This window comes from Amblyraja radiata, chromosome 15, assembly GCF_010909765.2.
Source record: "Amblyraja radiata isolate CabotCenter1 chromosome 15, sAmbRad1.1.pri, whole genome shotgun sequence".
Lineage (NCBI taxonomy): Eukaryota > Metazoa > Chordata > Chondrichthyes > Rajiformes > Rajidae > Amblyraja > Amblyraja radiata.
In genome coordinates, this window is record NC_045970.1 from 21330205 (window position 1) to 21353965 (window position 23761).

Here is a 23761-nt window from a genome sequence, read left to right on the forward strand (position 1 = left end):
TAAGCGGCCGATTCGCGATCGCGGAGCCACGGATCATCTCCGCGGGCGGGGTGGGGGGGGGGGGCTGTACATAGTGCCGTCTGTAGCAGTCGTTTTCAGACCCCTATAACGGGAGAAAAACGGAGGGATATCGATCGCTATTTACCGCGAGTACCTAGGCCCCGCGATCGGAGCACTTTTTCCCGGTAAGTTTTCGCAGGCAGCTCCGAGATTAGCTGTTAAAGACTTATTACTCTACTACACGCTGGCATTAGTGACAATGTTTAATTGACTGTGTTATAGTTTAGGCCCTCAATTTCATGAATGAATGAATGAGTGAGTGAGTGAGCGAGCGAGCGAGTGAGTGAGTGAATGAATGAATGAATGAATGAATAAGGAACTAATTAATTAATTAATTAATTAATGCATTTATTCGCATTATAAAATGGTGCAATTAAATTAATTAAAGTCCATACAGATAGATTTTCATAAATTCAGACTTTAATCTTACCTTTCAGTTAGTTGATTCATGGGGGCCTTCTTTGTGTTCCAGCACATCTGCAGGGACTTTGAAGGCTTTCTTGCACTTTAATCCACTTCGCTGCACTTTCTTCAGCCTTTTTAATGCTTTTCCCACTAAATACAATTAACCTGCTGCAAATTTCCACGACATTTATTCCACAGGACAACACATCCAGTAAAATCTCCAGTAAAACAGGCATCTGTGAAGCCCCCTCAGCCATTTTGTGTGCTAGCCTGAAACAAAGCGCGTGATTGGCCAACTGGCAGACAACTCAATGTTAAATGTGCTTTGATTGGATTAAAAAATTCCCGACATTTTTCCGGTTTTTCTCTAATTTAATAAAAATGTGCAAGTCTTCTTCATATCGAGTTTCAGGGGTGCTTTATATTAAAAAAATTACACAATATGTGAAAATTTCATGTAGTTTGGTGACTTGGGTCACAAAACTGCAGAATAAAGCTCCTCGGCCCACAGCCTATCCTCATCTAACCCAAACTAAGAGCACGGAGTTGATTTATTGACAGGCCGTTTGCTGAGCCTGATTACGTGGCAGAGGTAAGATTGATGCCGAACAGTAGTCTGAAGAAGAATCTCGATCCGAATCATCACATTTCCTTTTCCCCAGAGATGCTATCTGACCCGCTGAGTTACTCCAGTTTTGTGTGTCTATCTTTAGTAGTCAAGAGAAACTGTGTATTCTGGAATTCTTCACAAACAATAATCTTTGCATCTTTCAGATAGAACATAGGTGCAAGAATATTTTAGGAACGCTGATTAATTCACAAATCTCTGTGGGGTTTTTTTAAAGCCAGGTGGTGCATTTTTTTTATTTCTCCTCTGAAACAATTCACAAGCATTGCAGCTGGATTCAGGAAAAATTGGGAATGAGGCCATATTCCCAAATGCACACAGGCTTCAAATATGATCAATTGCCTGAGAACTAGACACCTGGGTGGCAAGGTAGCACAGCGGTAGATTTGCTGCCTTACAGTGCCTGAGACCCAGGTTCGATCCTGACTACGGGTGCTGCCTGTATGGAGTTTGTATGTTCTCCCCATGACCTGCATGGGTTTTCTCCAAGCCCTGGTTTTCCCCCACACTCCAAAGATGTACAGGTTTGTAGGATAATTGGCTTTGTAAAATTGTAAACTGTCCCTAGTGTGTGTAGGATAGTGTTAGTGTGCAGGGATCACTGGTCGGTGCGGACTCAGTCGGCCGAAGTGCCTATTTCCGCATTGTATCGGCAAACTAAACTAAGTATCTGATTAGTTGCATTTAAAAGAAAATCGTTTTACATGTCATCGCATAAACTTAAACCAGTTATAATTCTGACCTAAAACATACGATTGTTCTTCTATAGTCATCTTTTTTTATTTGCTTGTTCAAAAAAGGCATAGAAACATAGAAACATAGAAAGTAGGTGCGAGAGTAGACCACCAGGTCCGTCGAGCCCGCACCGCCATTCGCTCATGGCTGAACACTAAACAGACACACTTACCCACAAACAGTAGACACAAGACACAGAACACAAGACACTACCCTCCCCTTTATACCGCTATCACCCCTCTCCACCCCAAGAACCTCGTGATCTCCTGGGGGAGGCAAAAAACCGGATAAAAACCCAGGTCCAATTCGGGAAAAAAATCCGGGAAATTCCTCTCCGACCCCAATCCAGGCGATCGACACTTGTCCAGGAGATCACTCAGGTCTTACTATACTAACCATACCTAGGTCCATATCCCTGCCCTCTCCCCGTAGCCCCTTATCCCCTTGGCAGCTAAAAAACCATCTATTTTAGTCTTAAATATATTTAAAGTTTCTGCTTCCACTGCTCCCTGGGGCAGTGAATTCCATAAATTAACCACCCTCTGGGTGAAGAAGTTCTTCCTCATCTCAGTTCTAAAAGAGCCCCCCCTTATTCTGCAACTATGTCCCCTAGTTCTAGTTTCCCCGATCATTGGGAACATCCTCGGTGCATCCACCCGATCAAGGCCCCTCACGATCTTATATGTTTCAATGAGATCGCCTCTCATTCTTCTAAACTCCAAAGAGTAGAGTTCCAGCCTACTTAACCTTTCCTCATATGTCAATCCCCTCATTGCAGGAATTAATCTTGTAAACCTTCGCTGCACTGCCTCCAGGGCTAGTACATCCTTTCTTAAGTATGGACCCCAGAACTGTACACAGTATTCCAAATGTGGTCTCACTAATACTGTGTACAGCTGCAGCAAGACCTCCGTGTTTTTATACTCAATCCCCCTAGCAATAAAGGCCAAAACTCCATTGGCCTTCCTGATTGCTTGCTGCACCTGCATACTAACTTTTAGTGATTCATGTACTAATACCCCTAGATCCCTTTGCGTTGCATTACAACGCAGCTCCTCCTCATTTAGAAAATAACTTGCCCTATCATTTTTTTTCCCAAAGTGAATGACTTCACATTTATTAGTATTAAATTTCATCTGCCAAGTTGTTGCCCACTCACCTAGCTTATCTATATCCTTTTGCAGACTCTTCCTATCCTCCTCATCCCCTACTTTTCCTCCCATTTTTGTATCGTCCGCAAATTTTGATATATTACACTTGGTTCCCTCCTCCAAATCATTTATATAAATTGTGAACAACTGGGGTCCCAGCACCGACCCTTGCGGAACCCCGCTAGTTACCGGTTGCCATCCCGAGTATGAACCATTTATCCCCACTCTCTGCTTCCTATTTGTTAGCCAATCCTCTACCCATGCTAATATATTACCCCCAATCCCATAATTTTTTATTTTTAGCAATAGTCTCTTATGTGGCACCTTGTCAAAAGCCTTTTGGAAGTCCAAGTATACCACATCCACCGGTTCCCCTTTATCCACCCGGGTTGTTACTTCCTCAAAGAATTCGAGCAGATTCGTTAAACAGGACTTCCCCTTCACAAAACCATGCTGGTTCTGTCCGATGAAGTCATGTTTATCCAAGTGCCCCGTTAGTGTTTCTTTAATAATTGTCTCTAACATTTTACCCACCACCGATGTTAGACTAACCGGTCTATAGTTACCCGCCTTCTGTTTACTTCCTTTTTTAAATATAGGTGTTACATTGGCCATTTTCCAATCCACTGGGACCGTTCCTGCCTCCAGGGAGTTTTGGAAAATTATCACCAATGCATCCACAATCCCCACCGCTATCTCCCTCAAGACCCTTGGATGTAATCCATCAGGCCCAGGGGATTTATCCTCCTTCAGTCTCATTAATTTCCCTAATACCACCTCCTTGGTGATCTTAATAGTATTTAGCTCCTCCATTCCTACCGCCCCCTGTTTATCCAGCGTTGGAATATTTTTTGTGTCTTCTATGGTGAAGACTGATACAAAATACTCGTTTAATGCCTTTGCCATTTCCATGTTCCCCACCAACAACTCTCCAGTCTCACCCTCCAATGGACCAACGTTCACCCTAGCCACCCTTTTTCTTTTTATATAGCTATAAAAACTCTTACTATTAGTTTTTATGTTGTTCGCTAAATTCCTTTCATAGTCTATTTTCCCCGTCTTAATTAATCTCTTAGTTATTTTTTGCTGACCTTTAAATGCTTCCCAATCCTCTACCCTCCCACTATCTCTGGCTACCTTATATGCCCTTGCCTTCAGCCGAATACTATCCTTTATAGTTTTACTGAGCCATGGCTGACTGTTCTTACCCTTACCCCTTTTTTTCTTCATAGGAATAAATTTTTCTTGAAGGTTATACAGTATACCCTTAAACGTACACCACTGCTCATGTACCGTCTTATTCTTGAGTCTGCTATCCCAGTCAACTTTGATCAGCTCAGTCCTCATACCTTCATAATCCCCCTTATTTAGACTAAGCACCCTAGCCTGAGTTTCAACCTGCTCCCCTTCTATTTGAATATGGAATTCGACCATATTGTGGTCACTTGTTCCCAACGAGTCCCTAACTATGACATTTTTAATTAATCCTGCTTCATTACACAGAACCAGATCCAAGATTGCCTCCCCCCTTGTCGGTTCTGTGACATACTGTTCTAGGAACCCGTCTCTAATACATTCTATAAACTCTTCCTCTAGTCTACCCTGCCCAGTTTGGTTTGCCCAATTAATATGAAAATTGAAGTCCCCCATGATTACAGCAGTTCCCTTTTTACATGCGTCAACTATTTGCAGATTTATGTTCTGACTAACAGCGTCACAGCTATTTGGAGGTCTATAAATTACACCCACTAGTGTTTTTTTCCCCTTATTATTCTCTATCTGTACCCAAGCTGTTTCACTATCCTGATCCTTCAACGCAATATCCTTCCTCTCTATTGCCGTTATTCCCTCCCTTATTAAAAGGGCCACCCCTCCTCCCTTTCTTTCCTGTCTATCTTTAGAAGGCATAGAAGGCATTGAGCCCATCCAGTAGTGATGCGTCGTTGCTCGAGTTCATTCCTGACTTTGACGTGAAAGTATTCAGACCCTGCTGCAGTTGTCAGGCATCCAGTTGATTGAATTGAGCCTTCAGCTTGTTTTGGAATATCTCCTGGCATCACTGAAATCCCGACAGTGATTATACTTGGCCTCGTTGTACATTGCAGGATCATCCGTCTTGAAAGCTTCCTGTTCTTGAGTGAATCTTCCTGTTCATCCATGTTTTTTGGTTAGGATAGCCCCTAATTGTCTTGGTTAAACGCAGTCTTCAACATGTTTCTTGATGAAACTGGTGACGACTGAGGTATACTCTGTCATGCTGGATGACGTGATCCTGAACATGTTCCTGTCAACCAATTCAAGGTAGTCCTGGAGTAGACCCTTGGCTTCCTCTTTTCAGTGGGTGCCTTGCACTTCAGTCCCTGCCTGTAAGCTGGCTGGAGCAGTACTGAGAGATGATCAGACTGTCCAAAACGAAATCAAGGGATGGAGCGATCTGCATGCTTGAAATTAACATAGCAGTGATCTAGAATGTTAACACCCCACGTGGAGCAGGAGACATAAAGTCACAGTCATACAGCATGGAAACAGGCCCCTCGACATAACTTGCTCATGCCAACCTCCATGCCCCATCTATACGAGTCCCACCTGCCTGCATTTGCCGATATCTTTCTAAAGCTATCCTATCCATGTGTCTGTCCAAATGTCTTTTATGTCTATGTCCTTTCCCCTGCTCTGGGTAAAAGACTCGTACCCATAGCATTTACCCTATTCCCCCTCTTGATATTATACACCTCTGTAAGATCCATCTTACAGAATAATGTCCTAGCCTCCTCAACCACTCCCTATATCTCAGGCCCACGAGTCCTGTCAACATCCTCGTAAAATACCATGCAGATGGGGTTTGGGAAGTACATTTATAAAGTTGGCTTGATTGTGATCACCTGCGATGATGAATAGGTCGCCATGTTTCACAGCATTGAAAGAGTTGACGACCAAATACAACTCATCCAACATTGGCTTGGGGTAGTATGTGGAACCAATACAATGGTAGAGGTGAATCCTCTCTATAGATAAAATAGGCATTCCGGGTCAAGGTAGCAGGGTTGAGCCGAAACATCACAAAATGTTAATCATAAAACAGATGCCACCACCCTTAGCCTGAGGATCTATATGGTCCATATGATGAATGGAGAAACCCTCAGCTTGTGAAGCAGGGTCGGGTGAGTCAGGAGCGAGCCATGTATCAGTGAAACAAAGAACATGGCAATCCGTCATCTCTGTTCGAAACAGTAGTCATTAAGGAATGGCACCCCATCATCTTACCTGAAATCAATGCAATTAACTACACAAACACAGCTCTCGACATTCAAGAAAACATCAGTGTGCTGAGACAGTGATAAAGTGCAAAATTTATAAACCTCCCAAAATAAAATGCACCTTCAGTCTGCGTATATAATCAGCCTGTTAAATGCAATCTTGTAATCACAGCAGTGTTCAACAACCGACCGTCACCTTTTTGCAGATTTTCCATTCACTTGTCTATGTCTCTCTACATCACTGTCTATAATCTCTTGTTTCCCTTCCCCCTGACATAGAAGAAGGCTCTCGATCGGAAATGTCGCTCATACCTTCTCTCCAGAGGTGCTGCCTGTCCCGCTGAGTTACTCCAGCATTTTATTTTTGTCTATCTTTGGTTTAAACTAGCATCTGCAGTTCCTTCCTACACATCCATTTCCACTTATCAGGTTATTTTATAGTGAACCGAGCCACCCAGTGTACTACAACAACTCTGCTAGCTCATGATCAATCTCATGAAGTGTAAGAAAGAACTGCAGATGCTGGTTTAAATCGAAGACAGGCACAAATGCTGGAGGAACTCAGCGGGATAGGCAGCATCTCTGGAAAGAAGGAATGGGTGACGTGTCGGGTCAAGACCCTTCCTCAGACTGAAGTCACTAATGGATGTTGATAAGTAATTTTGCTTTTTTAAAATAAAAAACTATTTGATCTGTACACATTCCATGACCAGCTTTTCTTTTCATAACATTAATCTGAATCAGCAGTCCAATTGAGTAAGGCTTTTTGAATACTGTCTATTAAGCTAACATCTCAATATACAGCTGACATTTGATAGCCTGTTACAGACAAACTGGTCAGCTAATAATCTTTCATTGTGCATTCATGTGTATGCTATAATTGGATATTTATGGTAGAGGGGAATAGAGGCTTTAATTTTGATGTTCACGTTTAAGCTTTTCGTTTGAAAACAGCTGCAATGTATACTGCATAATTGCCTGGCCAATTAATTTTAGCTTACCGGGCTTTTCAAAATGTGTTTGTCCTTCTGTGCTTCTCATCATTCATGGACGGATGAATTGTGCAAGTCTTAAAGTAAATGCTATGTTTTCTTTTTATAGGTGAGGCAAGTGCTTCCACAATGTGGGATAATAATGCGTGGCAGAACTTCTATGGTCGCACGGCTAACAGCGAGCCGCCATATTTAATTCAGGACTTCCTGCATGCAGTTCTGCCAGCTGCTAAACTTATTGTTATGTTGAGAGATCCTGTTGAGAGGTCAGTCCCAAGTCATTGTGTATTGTGCAGTGGTTTTTATTGCCAAATTCTAAGGAAACTTGAATTCTTGTGAAGTACAGCACTGGAATGTTAATATTTAAGAAGGAACTGCAGATGCTGGAAAATCGAAGGCAGGCAAAAATGCTGGAGAAACTCAGCGGGTGAGGCAGCATCTATGGAGCGAAGGAAATAGGCAACGTTTCAGGCCGAAACGTTGCATTTTCCTTCGTTCCATAGATGCTGCTTCACCCGCTGAGTTTCTCCAGCATTTCTGTCTACAGTGGAATGTTAATGACTGTTTCTAACGTTCCACAACCTGTATTCTTTCTGCTACTGCGGTATCCACTTCAAGTGAATGTATGAGCCAATTTCCCTCCGACTGAGATGATAGCTTCACTAAGTGGAACAAATTAAATGGAACAAGTGATTCCAATGACATTTTACCTGAATTAATTTTCAACAATAAACATGAATCGATTCACCTCCTCACCCACCTCCATGTAGTGACCCCAGCAGTCCATCCAGGTGAGACAGCTTCATGTAGACTTGTTCAAACCTCATCGACTGCATTCGGTGATCCCGATGTGGCCTCCTTTCCATTGGTAAGATCGAGCGAAGACTAGGCGAGCATTTCGCTGATCTCTTGCGCTCTTTCCACCAAGAGTTGTTGGATTTCCCGGTGGCTAACCATTTTAACCTCCCTTCCCATACTAACATTTCTGTTAAGGATAGACACAAAAAGCTGGAGTAACTCAGTAGGACAGGTAGCATCTCTGGAGAGAAGGAATGGGTGACTTTTCGGTTTGAGATCCTTCTTCAGACCCGAAACATCACCCATTCCTTATCTCCAGAGACGCTGCATGTCCTGCTGAGGTACTCCAGCTTTTTGTGTCTCTCTTCGGTTTGAACCAGTATCTGCAGTTCCTTCCATCACCTAATATTTCTGGCCATGGATTCCTTCAATGCCAGAGTGAGAGCGCGCGCAAATTGGACAACAGCACATCATATTTTGTTTGGGTAACTTAGAACCCAACAGTGTGAACATTGAATTCTCCAATTTCAAGTTATATCCCCCTCATCCCATTCTTTTTTCACTACCGGCCCCACCCCAGTGCACTGCTTTCCGTTGCTTCCCATAGTCATCTCCCAACCCGAGCCCCCCATTTCCCTTCCATATTCCCTCTTTCCCTTTCCTCCGGTCCCTTTCCACCCGTATCCCTCCCTCCAGCTTTACATTTCACTCTTCCTCTCCTCTACTTACCTGACTCCTTTTAGCTATTTTTCATCTCTTGTCTTTGTCACTTACTCCACCCATCTGCCAAACATCACCCACCCCTCCCCTCGCCTATATCCACCTCACTTACCAGGCTTTGTCCCACCCCCATCTCTCTCTTCCAGCTTTCTCCCCCCTACTCCAATCAGTCTGAAGAAAGGTCCGATCGTCTGTCCATTCCCTCCTCAGACGCTGACTGATGCTGCTGAGCTCCTCCAGCAGTGTGTTTTGCGAAATATTCCAGCTTCTGCAGTTTCGTGTGTCTCTAAACTACTTCTAAAGTTTTTGTCTATAATTATTAAAGATAAATTATTTTTAGTACCAATAATATACTTCCATGTCATTTACATTTTTTCACCCAGAGAGTTGTGATTCTGTGGAGTTCTCTGCCCCAGAAGGCAGTGGAGGCTAATTCACTGGATGTTTTCAAGAGAGAGTTAGATTTAGCTCTTCGGGCTAAAGGAATCAAGGGGTATGGGGGAAAAAGCAATAATGGGGGTACTGATTTTATATGATCAGCCATGATCATATTGAATGGCGGTGCTGGCTCGAAGAATTCCTGCACCTATTTTTCTATGTTCGATGTTTCTAGCATTTCTGGTTCACCAGGTAGAGCATTTTGTGCATTTTAGATAGTCATGGTATAATATGAAGTTCTTTAGCCAAATATGGATTTTGCACTGAATTTATGCCAGTCCTTGGTGCGAATTGCCACAGATGGCGGTGGAGGGCAAGTCATCAGGTACTTTTAAAGTGGAGATTGATAGGTTCTTGATTAGTAAGGTTGTCAGAGTTGATGGGAGAAGGTTGGAGAATGGAGTTGAAAGGGAAAAATAGATCAGCCATGATTGAATGGTGGAACAGACTTGATGGGCTGAAGGGCTTAATTCTGCTCCTGTGTCTTATGAATTTATGAATTTATGGTGTTTAATCATCAGTTCTGAATTGACACAACTATGCTATGATTCCTTAGGTGCCTCTTTGTTGAAGGCTTGGCACTGAGGTGGCACTGTGCCAGTTCTAGTACTGGATACAGTCAATCTGGCAGCCAAGATGTTGCTGTAATTGTGTGATGTGCAGTGGCATCACAAAATTCACGTGGACGAGACACCTCCATTTGAGAGCAGGACAACCTGGTCAATATAAATGAGGCAAAAGTTCCAATATGTCTCTCCTTCACCAATGCCATTAAAGTAACAATAGAGTGTCTGCTATAAACATGGGCAGAAGGCCAGGGGACCCACCCCAGTAGGCAACATCTGTGTCCAAAATATTTCACTGGAACATGCACAGGTGCTACAAACCAGAGAAAAAAAAAATCTTTGGCAACACACATGATTATTTTAGATTTAAGCTGAGCTTTCACAATGAGATTTTCACTAAAACTGGATTAACTTGAATTGCTGCATTTTATTTTAAAGTAAAGTGAACTTTGCATGCAGATTGAGAGTTAGCTTTGTTCCACCTATGATTATAAATGTCATTTATGTAATTTAATTTTAGAATGCCCTGAACATTCCTCATGCCATTGCTTTGCATTGCTAAATATCTGCTACATTTCTGTGTGACTGGTTTTAATGCAGTGGAACAGTGACAACATTGACTATGATGGACTTGGTCGTAGATGGACCAGGAATCTTGCCTTTGGGTCAGATCAAGCCAGGGCAACTGGGCTGAATCATGCTTTCTATCATCGATGGCATTTGCCTTTCTCATTATACCTTGATACAATACAAAAATGCCACGGGTCCACTGACAATGTGTAGACTTGGATACAATGTTAAAATGGATATTCACAAGAGAAAGGTAGAGGTTGGTATCCAGGGAGAGCACCAAGCAGGCATTTGATTATGAAAGGGCAGAGAGCATGACGTAGTGAAGGCTGGGAAGAGAACATTGAGACAGCACTTCATGTCTATTGGAGAAGTGAGAGATGCATGGTATTTTGTCATGGGGAGTGTGAGATCCATGGTATTTCACTTTGGCAAAAGGAGTGAGAAGTGAGATTCCACTTTTTGGGGAGTGGGGATGGGAGATGGGATGGCGCTTTACTTTGGAGAGATGTGTGAGAGATGGGATGGTTCCTCATGTGGGAAATGATTTTTTAAGTTCCAATCATGCCTAAGGCTAATCTAGCCAACTTTGAATGTACACCACATATGGGTGACTTTCTTAATAAGTGGTACACCTTCATTTTGCTATTTCATATCTTATATTTAGATATAGTAGTTCTTGGAGAGTAAATGTTGATTTTGCTATCACGTTTTAAAAACATCCAGCTGTGGTCTGTGTTTATGTTATTCATGACTGCTCTTCTGTTACCCACATCTGAAGATCATCCAATTTTCATTATAAATGGCTACATTGAGCTGATGTTATGGATCTCTGCCTGTTTTTGCTTTTTCTCCCAGCAATGACAAAATACTTCTCATGCAAACAGTAAATATTCCGTGGATGAATTAAGAATTATTAACTTCTTATACCATTCAATTAGATTATGCATTCCTTGGTAGACGTTTATTGCTTCTGCACTGAATCGGGAAGGCAAAAAAAGACATTGTACTAAAATTTTAAACAACAATGAATTATTGTCAATTTTGTTCTACTCTTCCATTACTAATTTATATCAAGCTTTTACGTTAAGCTTTATGTTTAAACTAACAATTACTGAGACGCTAATTGAACAGTTTAGAAGTATGTGGCTCAGAATTGATGCATTCAAGTATTATCATTCACAATCAGCTTTTCCTAGAGGCCATTGTTCAGATACGTAGATTAATTTCCCTTACTCACCCAAAATCAACATCCTTTGAAGATAAGTTCCTCTCAAATTGTTAGTGCATTCTTTTGTCCTATTCTCAGAAGTGGACAAGGGATGAGGTTGTAGTCAATAGCAATATAATTTCCAAAAATTATTGCTGGTGAAAGGTAATTTAAAGTTTTCTTTACGGAAGGGCACATTTTACCAGTGCATAAAATGTGAAGTTCAGTAGAAAATCATCTGTAGGTACTGATTCACTTTAATTTTTTTTAAGTTGGAGCTATAAACAAATTATCCAGGAAATATGAGAGCACTGTAGAAATGAATTGGTATTCCAAAAATGTTATTTGTTCAAGAAAAAGGAGTCATGTGGAAAAAGAATGTCTGAAGAAGGGTCTCGACCCGAAACGTCACCCATTCCTCTCCAGAGATGCTGCCTGCCCCACTGAGTTACTCCAGCATTTTGTGTTTATTTTCGATTTAAACCAGCATCTGCAGTTCTTTCCTACACAGGTGGAAAAATAACGCAGTTTATAATTTGAGGACAAAAGGAACGACAGATGGCACAATGGGCTAAGTGTTCGGCTGGCAACCGGAAGGTAGCCGGTTCGAATCCCGCTTGGAGTGCATACTGTCGTTGTGTCCTTGGGCAAGACACTTCACCCACCTTTGCCTGTGTGTGAATGTGTGTGAGTGATTGGTGGTGGTCGGAGGGGCCGTAGGCGCAGATTGGCAGCCACGCTTCCGTCAGTCTGCCCCAGGGCAGCTGTGGCTACAGAAGTAGCTTACCACCACCGAGTGTGACTGAGGAGTGAATGAATAATGCGATGTAAAGCACCTTGAGTATTAGAAAGGCGCTATATAAATCCCATCCATTATTATTATTATTAAAAGGAAGGATTGCAGATGCTGGAATCTGGAACAAATCAAAACATCACTGGAAGAACTAGGTTAGACTAGAAGCAACATCTGTGTCGGCAAAAGGTATATATTGACATTTCAGATTGAGACTCACACTCCTGATGCAAGGTCTTAAAATGCTGACACATATTGTTTGCCTCTACAGATGCTGCTTCACCCACTGAGTCCGCCCAGTGTTCTGTTTTTAGTTTATTTATTAACGTGTCTTGATATTTTGCTGGAACCAAACCAATCGGTTCTTCCATGAATGATACTCATTCATCTGTTTTTTTTATAGGCTGTATTCTGATTACTTGTACTTCATAAGTGCTAACAAATCTGTGGAGGATTTTCATGAAAAGGTAAAAGATTCGCTGCAGCTATTCAACGGCTGTCTGATGCACTCTTCTCTTCGATCCTGTGTGTACAACTGCACAGTAAACTCTGCCATGCCTGTAAGTACATCTTTGAGCAGCCAATTTTAAAGCAAATTCCTGTGTATTATACAGTATGTGAATTAATAAAACAGTATTATTTTTGGCAATAACCTCAAATATCACACTGTATCATGCAATGCTTAAACTATTTGTTACAAAGCATTACATTCATTACTACAGCTGGGAGAATTTTGCATTTCTGAGCTTATTGGTGGGTGTTAGAACAACACATGATTCCTTTGTTTAGCAACATCAAAGTATCTAAAATGCTAGCTGAAAGCAACATTGAATAGGCAGAAACGCGGACCTGATAATATTTTTGTACACAATTTAAAATAAGGCGTGATTACAGAAGAATTATTATTATGCCGCTTTTCTGGCACCCTTGGTTCCAGAGCCTTACCGGATTAACCATTTTGCCAGACCAACAGGTCATGGCCTCTGAAAGGAGTCGAACGGTGCCAAAATGGTCCACCTTTGGGCAACCGGCCCACAATGTCGGTGTCCTAATTCGACCATAGTGCCGGATCCGCCGGTTCCAGCCGGGGTAGGAATTCCGGAGTCCAGGCCGCATGGGGGGCAATTAGGACCCGCTGGTTGGAAGCCTGGTCGAGGAAGTCCCGTTGAGGTTGAGATTGGCCACCACACTCAGCCTAGGTGCCACGTTTTTGAGGGAACTCTGGGGGGGGGGGGGGGGGGGGGGGGTATTCCAAGTGCGCTCTTGTTCGGATTTCAGGGGGTGTCGGGTCACCAGTTGCCGGATAATCAGTGATGGACCTGTAACGGCTGTAACACCACAGCAAATAGCAAGCAGAGATGTCTACTCCTAAGTTATTTCAGTTAATATTCCAAACCTGTGAAAGGAACTGGCACTACAGGTTTCTATGCAAATTGTTTGTTTTTTTTGGCCTATACATTTCTGCAATAAACAAATGGGCTGATATTAATCTGACAAATTGGCCCTCATATCAAGAAACTTCTCTTCTTGCATATCTCCATGTCACTACTGTATCCTATAGTATTCCATTGCACCATAAGATTGGTTTAAGGCACCCAATGTCAGTGAATAGCCTCCTGGGCCTAAGGTCCACTGCTCATAATTGAAGGCAGGTACAGGATTGTCAGATAATAACTTGCTCTTGAGCCTCTGTCACACAAAACAGTCAGTCACATAGAATGTCCAATGCATTAAACTCGCAGATATCAATGCTGAAGAAACCAGATGAACATATTCCAGCCTGAATGGATCTGTTGACGGAGCTAAAATATTTAGCATACTTTGCCCTGTCAAAATATTCCAGTTCTGTTTTTTATGCATTTCGGATGTTAGATTGACAAATAATTAAGAGCACAAATTAAATTTAGTAAGTTAAGTTAAAGAAGTTATACATTACACATTTCTCCAAAATGTGGGCATGTACGTACTGCAGACCATTGTCCAACATTGATCTTTAATCACTAATACTAACCAGGCAGCACGATATTGTATAAATGCCCATTGGAGACCTCCCTCGGTGTTCAGTTATTTTGATATTAATGAAACCAAAGATTGAAAGAGATATACTAACAGTTGATACTATAACACTTGTTCAATGTTAAGGGGTCAAACTTCAATATCATAAGTGTTCATACGTGATAGGAGCAGTATGAACACTTGGCCCATCAAGTCTACTCTGCCATTCAATCATGGCTGATCTATCTTCCTCTCTCAACCCCATTCTCCTGTGTTCCCCCGATAACCCCTGACAAGTTGCACAGGACACTTCTGGTACAAGTTACCAATTTCAGATATTCGTAGTTCTAGCTCAAAATGACAAAGTGAAAAATAAATGGCTTTAGCTGCATTCACAACTGAAAGTACTGATTTAGCATTAGAAAATATTGCTATTCCGACAATGTCCTGCTATAAGGTCATACCCATTACAACTGGGTTGATACTTGGCCATCTGGATTAAGAAAATATCTTCACGTGGGAGTCTAATGCACACACTGGAAGTAAATGTCACCCTATCAGTCTTAGTCAAGTCAAGTCAAGTCAGGTTTATTCGTCACATACACATACGAGATGTGCAGTGAAATGAAAAGTGACAGTGCTAGCGGATTGTGCAAAAAACTACAAAACAGAATGGAACAGATTCACATATTGCATATTTGTGGGAGGAAAAAAAAGAAAAAACAGCAATTTTAAAAAGACAGAACGCAACAGTAAATTGGTACAGTAAGTTAGTCCCTGATGAGTTTACAGTCCTGATGGCCTCTGGGAAGAAACTCCTTCTCATCCTCTCCGTTTTCACAGCGTGGGAACGGAGGCGTTTGCCTGACCGTAGCAGCTGGAACAGTCTGTTGCTGGGGTGGAAGGGGTCCCCCATGATCTTGTTGGCTCTGGAGTTGCACCTTCTGATGTATAGTTCCTGCAGGGGGGCGAGTGTAGTTCCCATAGTGCGTTTAGCCGAATGCCCTACTCTCTGCAGAGCCTTCTTGTCCTGGGCAGAGCAGTTCCCAAACCAAATTGTGATGTTTCCAGATGCTTTCCACAGCCGCTGAGTAGAAGCACTGGAGGATCCTCAGAGACACTCTGAATTTCCTCAATTACCTGAGGTGGTAAAGGCGCTGCCTTGCCTTACTCACCAGTGCGGCAGCGTGTGATGTCCATGTCAGATCCTCTGAGATGTGGACTCCCAGGTATTTAAAGCAGCTCGCCCTATCCACAGTATCCCCATTTATCTTCAGTGGCGTGTACGTCCTCGGATGATGTGCCCTCCTAAAGTCCACGATCAGCTCCATAGTTTTTTTTTACATTCAAGAGGAGGCTGTTGTCCTGACACCAGAGTGCCAGATCTGCCACCTCCTCCCGGTAGGCCTTCTCATCGTTGTCTGAGATCAGGCCCACCACCACTGTGTCATCAGCAAACTTGATTATAGAGTTGGAGCAGAATGTAGCCACACAGTCATGTGTGTACAGGGAGTACAATAGGGGGCTGAGGACGCAACCTTAGGTGGCACAAACGATTTGTCCAGTCACATGATAAGACATGAGCTGCCACCTGTCCCACAGTCTCTGAATCTTTTTTGAATTGTTTTATTTTGTAGTTTTGTAATGACCTCATTATTGCACAAGGCTGGATTTGTCAAGCCACTACAAACAGTTCTGACTGAGAGTCTCCAAATTGAAACTTTAGCTCTATTTTTCCACCCATGACCTGATCTCATGTTGTATGGAATGTGTCAGCAATATCTTAAACTATTTGCTACTAGCTTATGTTAGCTTCTACCTCCACCCTTGCTATTTCCTTCTGGCCAGTTCAAGCAGAATCAAACAGACTATTTGCAGAAAGCAGTTTTTACAGTTTTGGCATTCTCCAGAGGGTTAAGGGCAGTTACTAAGCTGATAACAATTGTAGGCTTGATAATGTAATTCTGAAAACATCTTTATTTGGAGCCAGCTTCTCAAGTGGACACGGTCCGAGTTTCATTCTTTCCAGAAATGTTGCAATTAAATCTATACTGCACTTGGGATACTAGTTGAGGATGAAATGAAGCTTGTAGAGGTTACTATGCTCTTAATTATTTGCCCTCATACAGGCTCGAATGGACTGACGTAAATAAAAGTTGGTGCTAATTTGGCTGAACCATACTCCAATATGGAAAATTGGGTATGTGAAAGAACCAAAAATCCATCCTAATATTAGTATTATTCATGAAGAACTAAAAGGGGATTAAGAAACTTATCTGCCATCCCAAATAAGTGGCTATTAAAGCTGCTTGGGTAAAAGGTGATAAAAGGTTCAGCCTTCACTGCTTGAATTCTTTAAGAACTTAGGACCAAGTATCCTGCAATTTTCTTCTATGGTGTCTGATACTGAAACTTGATAATAAACGCAACACTTACTGCCTGAGAAGGCAGCCCATCCCTTGACATCTTTTCATTATTTGTTTCCCATTGGTCATTCATATCTTATTAAGCTTGTAATTTCCATAGAGAATTATTATGACTTTTCACTATGACTTCAGTAGAATTTTGCCAGAAGTGGTATTTCTATTGTTAACTTTGGGATTTTTCTGAAGTTATGGAGGAACATTGGAAAAATCCTTAGGAAATCCCCCCTCAGTGTTTTGTTCCTGTTCTACTTGTTGTCGTCCCTATGGGAATTCCTGACGTTAGTGCAAAGTTATTGAGGGAAGTCAATTGTGATGCAATATTTTCATCCACCGGATCTAATAAAATACTTGACATAAGCTCATGGCAGAAGTTGAATTTCTTTGAAAATATTCAATAATATCAGCCAAGATTTTTCATTAATTGATTGGCCAAAAAATGACCAGAGATAGACAGGAAAATTGTCAAACAATATGTTGTCTGTTTTAGGTACGATTGCAGATCGGGTTATATGTTGTCTTTGTGTGGGACTGGTATTCAGTATATAATCCAAACCAATTCCTTATTCTACGGCTGGAAGAACATGCGGCTGATTTGAAGAACAGTATGAGCCGGGTCTTCAGATTCTTGAACTTGGGTAAGAATTCTGTTAAAACTGCATTATATGTCCTTAAAGTGCATCATTTAATGCAGTAATGATCTGAAACACTGTAGTTGATACGTTTTACAAATCTTACCAAGATTAAGAAATTTAACACTTCAGTTTGTTTAGTAAAGCCCCTGTCCCACTTACGTGTCCTTGGCACACTAATTACGCGACCTCGTCGTTGTGTTGAGGCGCACGGGTATCGTGTGGGCTGGGCGGGATGGTGACATGGAGAAGTGCGGAGGGGTATGGAGTTGTGTGCGGTATCGCGGGGCGCTCCGGGATTTTGTAGGGTAATGAAATCTTTGCGCGCCTCCGGCGTGACGTAGCGCGTGTGCGCGCAGGCATATTGCGGTCCCACGATACCCGTGCACCTCAACGCGACGACAATGTCACGTAATTAGCGTGGCAAGGACACGTAAGTGGGACTGGGGCTTAAAGATTCAGATTTAAGCCAATTTACACACAATAAGCCCACATTTTAACTGCAGAATTAAAATGTTTCAAACTAATTCAGAATTTCTGTTTTCCCTTCATTTTTCAAGTAGAATCTCACACCATGTACAATGTACACTCTCAGCTGAGTTACAATAATTATTATTTGTTACATAAAGTAACATTACTGCTGGAAATCAAAGCGTGGTAACACCTAATTTTCTACAAAACATAATTTGCATCTTACTTTGATTCTTTTTTTCCTTCTCATTCCTTCCAAGCAGTATTGATACTATAGACAATGTATAGGATTGATGGATGATTACATTTAAACTATTGCTCTAACTGCTGCTGCAAGCTGATAGACTGGCAATCTGTATTTGATTACCAGAAAATAACCAGAAACTAGGAAGTTATAATTTAGCAATTGTGGTCATAAAATCCTAAAATAAAATGCATTGTCAACTTTGTACATTCTCATTGCTCTAATTATCCCGACATTGTTTTAGTTCACAATCATTGGTGCTGATTATGAGAGAATCCACAAACACAAGAGGCCAACACTCAATCTTGCTTTAATTCTAGCTAGCAGTCTTTCTTTAATGCCTTCTGACAAACTTTCTCTTGTATCTGCAAATCCATCATTAATTTTCTGCTTAACATTCTGGTATTTTCAAAGTCAAAAATAAGTCATTCTATTTTTTCCTTTTTGAATTTTGAACATTTTGCCTGAATGTAGATGATTCAGGGGTGGTATTAAATACCATATATTTAATATGGTATAAAGATTTATGGAACAGGTTTAGATAAACTAGTGTGAGAAAATAAAGAATAATGAGTCATATTCTTAATATTAATACTTAACCCTATGGGAGTGAAATCTGGAAATTCTTTTCCATACATGCCAATATAAAATGTAAAGTATTCCCTTCAAAAGCCTGTGATTGCTGAGTCAATACAATTTTCTAGATCGTAATCATCCAATTTTTATTGGGTGAATGAATCTAATTTTGAAGTCATTAACTTGCAAAGGTTAATTGTGAGAGGTTGTTTTGTAGGTAAAGGGCCCCCAGTAAGTAGAAGGCTTTTAAAAGTGAGATATGGAACTTCTGTTGGAATGAAGGGCAATGGCGGTGGGATCAGAGAACCTTGGCTTATTGAGGCTATGGTCAAGAGAAATAAGGAGGCGCAAGTCAGCTGTAGGCAGCTCAGATCAAGACAATCCTTGAAGAAGTAGAAGAGATTTAGGAGTATATACTTAAGGGGGAATTCAGGAAAACAAAAACAAAAAAGGATGTGAGATGACTTGGGCAGATATGATGAAGGAGGATGCTCAGAGATTCTCCAAGTATATTTACAACGACAATATTTAGAAGACATTTATACATTTCAGCAACAAAAGCAAAATATACTGCAGGCATTGGAGACCTAAACAACAATGTCTGGCAGTACTCATAAGGTCACTCAGAATCTGTGAAGAAACAGAATTCAAGTTTCAGATTGAGGAATTTTATTTGGGATTGTGGAAGTTTGTAGTAGGTATCGCAAATTATGAGCCTTGGTGTTGAACAACAAATTGATACTTAATTAATGCTGAACACTGGACTTCAGATTGTTGATTTGATCTGGTTAACTGGTTTATTCTGGATGGTGAGATAAATAACATAAGCCAATTAACACCTTTCCTAATACATTCACAATTTAACAATGGTGCACATTATTCTCACACAATTTGAATTTTAATGCCCCAGGAATAAAACAGGATTTGTTAAATTAGCCGGCTCATTGGCCAAGCTACTTTTCATCTTGAAGTTTTGCTCTAAACTCATGGGTAAATGTTTTCAGACATTCCAGTTCATTAAGTTTCTCATGAAAATAACAGTACTGAAGATTGAACTTTGTTAATAGCCTAACAACTGTGGTTAGGGCAATATTTTCTTTAAAGTATAAGGAACATAGGATTTAGGAGCAGGCAAGAGCCAACTGGCTCCAGCATGCACAGCCGATTTTCCTGCCACAACACCACTTTCCTGCACTGCCCTCGTATCCCTTTGAAATCCACAAATTAATCCAACTCCATTTTGGATGAACTCTGACTGAGCCTCTGTGTAAACATCGTTGGATAAATAAATTTACGTTTTGGCTGAGAGCACTAAATATGTTGAAGTCATTCGGTCATACAACTCAGAAACGGGTCCTTGGGGCCAACTTGTCCAAGCCAAGCAAGTCAATGAAAGTGAATGTTGGGGGTGGGTTCACCCAGTAACTGATGCACTCTTACTTATTCATCATCAGTAATTATAGTTGCATATTCTCCCCAGATAATTTACGCTTCAAATTAATGGTAGGCAATCTCTGGATTTCATTTCATGATTGCCAGAACACACACCGTAATGTTTTCTCACTGTATCTTGGTAAAAGTCCAAATAATAAGGCAATAATAATAATAATAATAATAATAATAATAATAATAATAATAATAACAATAGGGTTTCTAAACATTCATGATTAATGAAGTATTAGTTTAAAGAATTACTTATCAACTGCACCAAGCCATGGTATTAAGCAGCTGGATGAGCTGCTGCCTCACAGCACCAGAAGTCTAGGTTCGATCCTGATCTCAGGAGCTGTCTGTGTGGTGTTTGCACGTTCTCCGTGACTGTGTGCGTTTCCTCTGGGTACTCCAGTTTCTTCCCACAAGTCAAATAAGGTTTGACTAAGGTTTCTTGGTTAATTGGTCTCTGTAAAATAGCACCTAATGTGTAGGGAGTGGATGAGAAAGTGGGATAACATAGAATGGGTGGTCAAGTCAGCATTGAAGCAGCGGGCATTGAAGCATTTCCATGATATATCTCTAAATTAAACTAAATAGAACTTGCTGGCAATAAGCAAATGCAGCATCTTTTCCCTCTAAATTAAGTCTAGTTTAGTTTAGAGATACAGCATGGAAACATGGGATACCCTTTGGCTCATCGAGTCCACGCTGACCAGTGATCACCTGTACACTAACACAAAATTCACAATTTTTGCCAAAGCTAAATTAACCAACAAGCCTGTACGTTTTTGGAGTGTGGGAGGAAACCAAAGCACTCTGGGAAAACCCACACAATCACGGTGAGAATGTACAAACTCCGTAGAGACAGCACTCATAGTCAGGATCTAACCCTGGTGCTGTAAGGCAGCAGCCCTACCATAGCGTCACCGTGCCGCCCTCAAATAAGATAAAGAGTAAAACTAAAATATGAGTTGATGAGAGAAGAAAGAAAAGTGGCTATCCGCAGAGACTGAAAATTACCGTGCCAACATTTAACGCTCCACTGCTCTTCATCAACAGGAAATTTGACAGAGAAACAGGAGGCAGACATTATCAACAACCCTGCATCCAATACCAGACGTCCAAAAGACAAAAGCCTTGGGCCCATGTTACAAGAAACGAGGAGGATTCTCAAGGATTTCTACAGACCCTTTAATGAAAAGCTGGCTTTGCTACTTAACAATGATTCTTTCTTATGGGAAAAATAAATACAGACCAAATTCACAAAGCTGTAAAATATTAACTTTTATACACTTTATGGTTCTGGAATATTCAACAGTACATTGATGGTAGAAAACTCTTTTCAAAAATTAGTTTTCTAAGTTTATTTTTAAACTCTTACATGGACTTGTTCAAAATTCATCAAGTGGCTTGTTTAAAGTTTAACTCCCCCTCCCACAATCATAATGAGGAACATTTCCACATGCCTTCATTTAATCTTTCCATGAAATATTAATATTTGACTGTGATAAGTTCAAATTCTTTAGCCTGTATATTTTTTTAAAATGTAATCTCTGTGATTTTCAATATTTTGTAGGTTTCAATTACACATGTATTTGGTAAAACTGATTTTTTTCATAATGTCTTTTGATATTGCTGCCAAACAGAAATAATAATGAAATTTAAATAATGGTGCCTACATTAGTCTTCCAGTAACTTATATGCCTTAATTATAATTTGCTAATAATTACGAGTTCCTAATTTTGTCTTTTTTATAATTTTATCTCCTCCAGTTTGAGAAGGATAATCTCTGACAATTGTGTTGATCAAACATTATTTTCCTGTTCTATTCTTTGCAGGTTCTCAACCAAACAATTAAGTTGTTTTGTATTGTGCAGAAAGGAACTTCAGATGGTGGTATATACCAAAAGTGGACACAAAAGTGCTGGAGTAACTCAGCGGGGCTTTCAGCATCCTTTGAAGAAGGGTCCCGTCTCAACATGGCACAATTTCTGTCAAAATTCCAGAGATGCTGCCTGACCTGCTATTTACTCCAGCACTATGTGTCTTAATTGTTTTATACTGTTTGCTTGTAGATAGATTCAGGATTTAATTTCCATGCCTAGGGGCCAAGAAGGGCAAAATCAGTTTTTTTTTAACCTGGGTTCAGGTGCACGAGAAACCTACTTTAATGTGAGGCACCCAGAAAGTTGTTACAAGCAGAAGCTTTTACTATGTGTTATTGGAAGAATACAAGCTTTGCTTTTACGGGGAAGTAACTTTCTGTTCACATTGCAATGTTAGGAGCAGCAGTGCCCTCTATTGTTAGAAGTTCCTGAATGGAAAACACATTCAATTTTACTCAATGTATACCAGCTCAAAATAGCTCATATTTGTCATCCAAAAAGAAAGTTTTGGAATTAAATTTCAAATTTCATCAGAAACAGTTTTCTCTATGTTCTGTGTTGGAAGGAACTGCAGATGCAGATTTATACCGAAGATAGACAAATTGACGGAGTAACTCAGTGGGACAGGCAGCATCTCTGGAGAGAAGGAATGGGTGACGTGCTGTCTGAACAAGGGTCTCGACCCAAAGCGTCACCCATTCCTTCTCTCCAGAGAGAGCCTGTCCTACATTTTGCGTCTATTTTCTCTATGTTCTGCCTTATAAACTGCATCAACAAGGATGTGGTTCAACTCTTTGGGAGTCTTGCACACTTTTAGACAATCGAACCATTAATGTCACTGGTGAAATGATTTTTTTGCATTTCTGAGAGCACTAATATTTTTCTTAATTCATTTATACAATCAACAAGCTGAGAGTACTGGGTCATTTTATTGGTCTTGTTGTTTCAGTTGGTTACTTTCAGGCCATGTATTATTAATCATTTCTGAAGTAACACAGTCTTTAATTGTAGCCCCATGTGAGAGGTGCATTGTCAGGTTTTATTTAAATGCCCATTTAATATTTTGTTCCCCTTGACTCACCCTGGGTTTGTTTGGAAAAAATGTAGAAAATACAAAATTGAAGCTAAAACAAAACTGGATAAATCAAGAGAAAATCAGTTTTTAAAAAAGACGATACAGGATATATGAACAGGAAGGGCGATATTGTTCCTGTCCTGCTACTCTTGGCTGATCTACTCTTGGCTGTAGTCCCATGCTCCTGCCTGTTCCTAACCACTGCCTTCCGTATACACTGAAATTCTAGCTTTCTTGGTCTAGAATGTCTCCACAGCCGGTTTTTTTCGGGTGGTGAATTCCAAAGTTGCGCAATCTTCTGACATAAGAGGTTATTCTTCTTCTGCTTTTATTCTCCATCTTAAAGATGGACCCCTTATGCTGATACTGTGCCCTCTGGGTCTAGATTCTCCTGTGAAGGGGAACATCTTCTCTGCATCAATCTCATCTGGTTCACTACTAATCTTCTGTGCTTCAATAAGCTCACTTCAAATTCTTCTATTGAGTAGGAATGTGTATAGTCTAGCCTTTCTCCACCAGGCAATCCTTCTATCCTAGGATTCAACATAGTAGCAACCCCCCCCCCCCTCCCCCAACTGTCTCCAAATGTAATAAAGATGGTTGATTATATTCAATACTCCTATTAAGCCAGACTTCATACCTTTGCAAACATTTTGAATTAGGCAATACAACTAATATGTTAAGCCTAAGTATCAATTGCAA

General features: G+C 40.8%; 1 protein-coding gene across 6 annotated transcripts in view; it reads left to right on the forward strand.

Annotated features, from left to right (window-relative positions):
* chst15 (carbohydrate sulfotransferase 15) overlaps positions 1-22521 on the forward strand; it is an 82983-nt gene extending 60462 nt beyond the window's left edge. For all 6 annotated transcript variants that reach the window (XM_033033755.1, XM_033033758.1, XM_033033756.1 and 3 more), the window contains exons 5-8: positions 7338-7494; positions 12727-12883; positions 17232-17379; positions 21158-22521. In XM_033033755.1, the coding sequence (XP_032889646.1) occupies positions 7338-7494; positions 12727-12883; positions 17232-17379; positions 21158-21345 (650 nt within the window). In that variant the 3' untranslated portion in view covers positions 21346-22521. The remainder of the gene's footprint in view (positions 1-7337; positions 7495-12726; positions 12884-17231; positions 17380-21157) is intronic.
* Positions 22522-23761: the final 1240 nt, after the last annotated feature.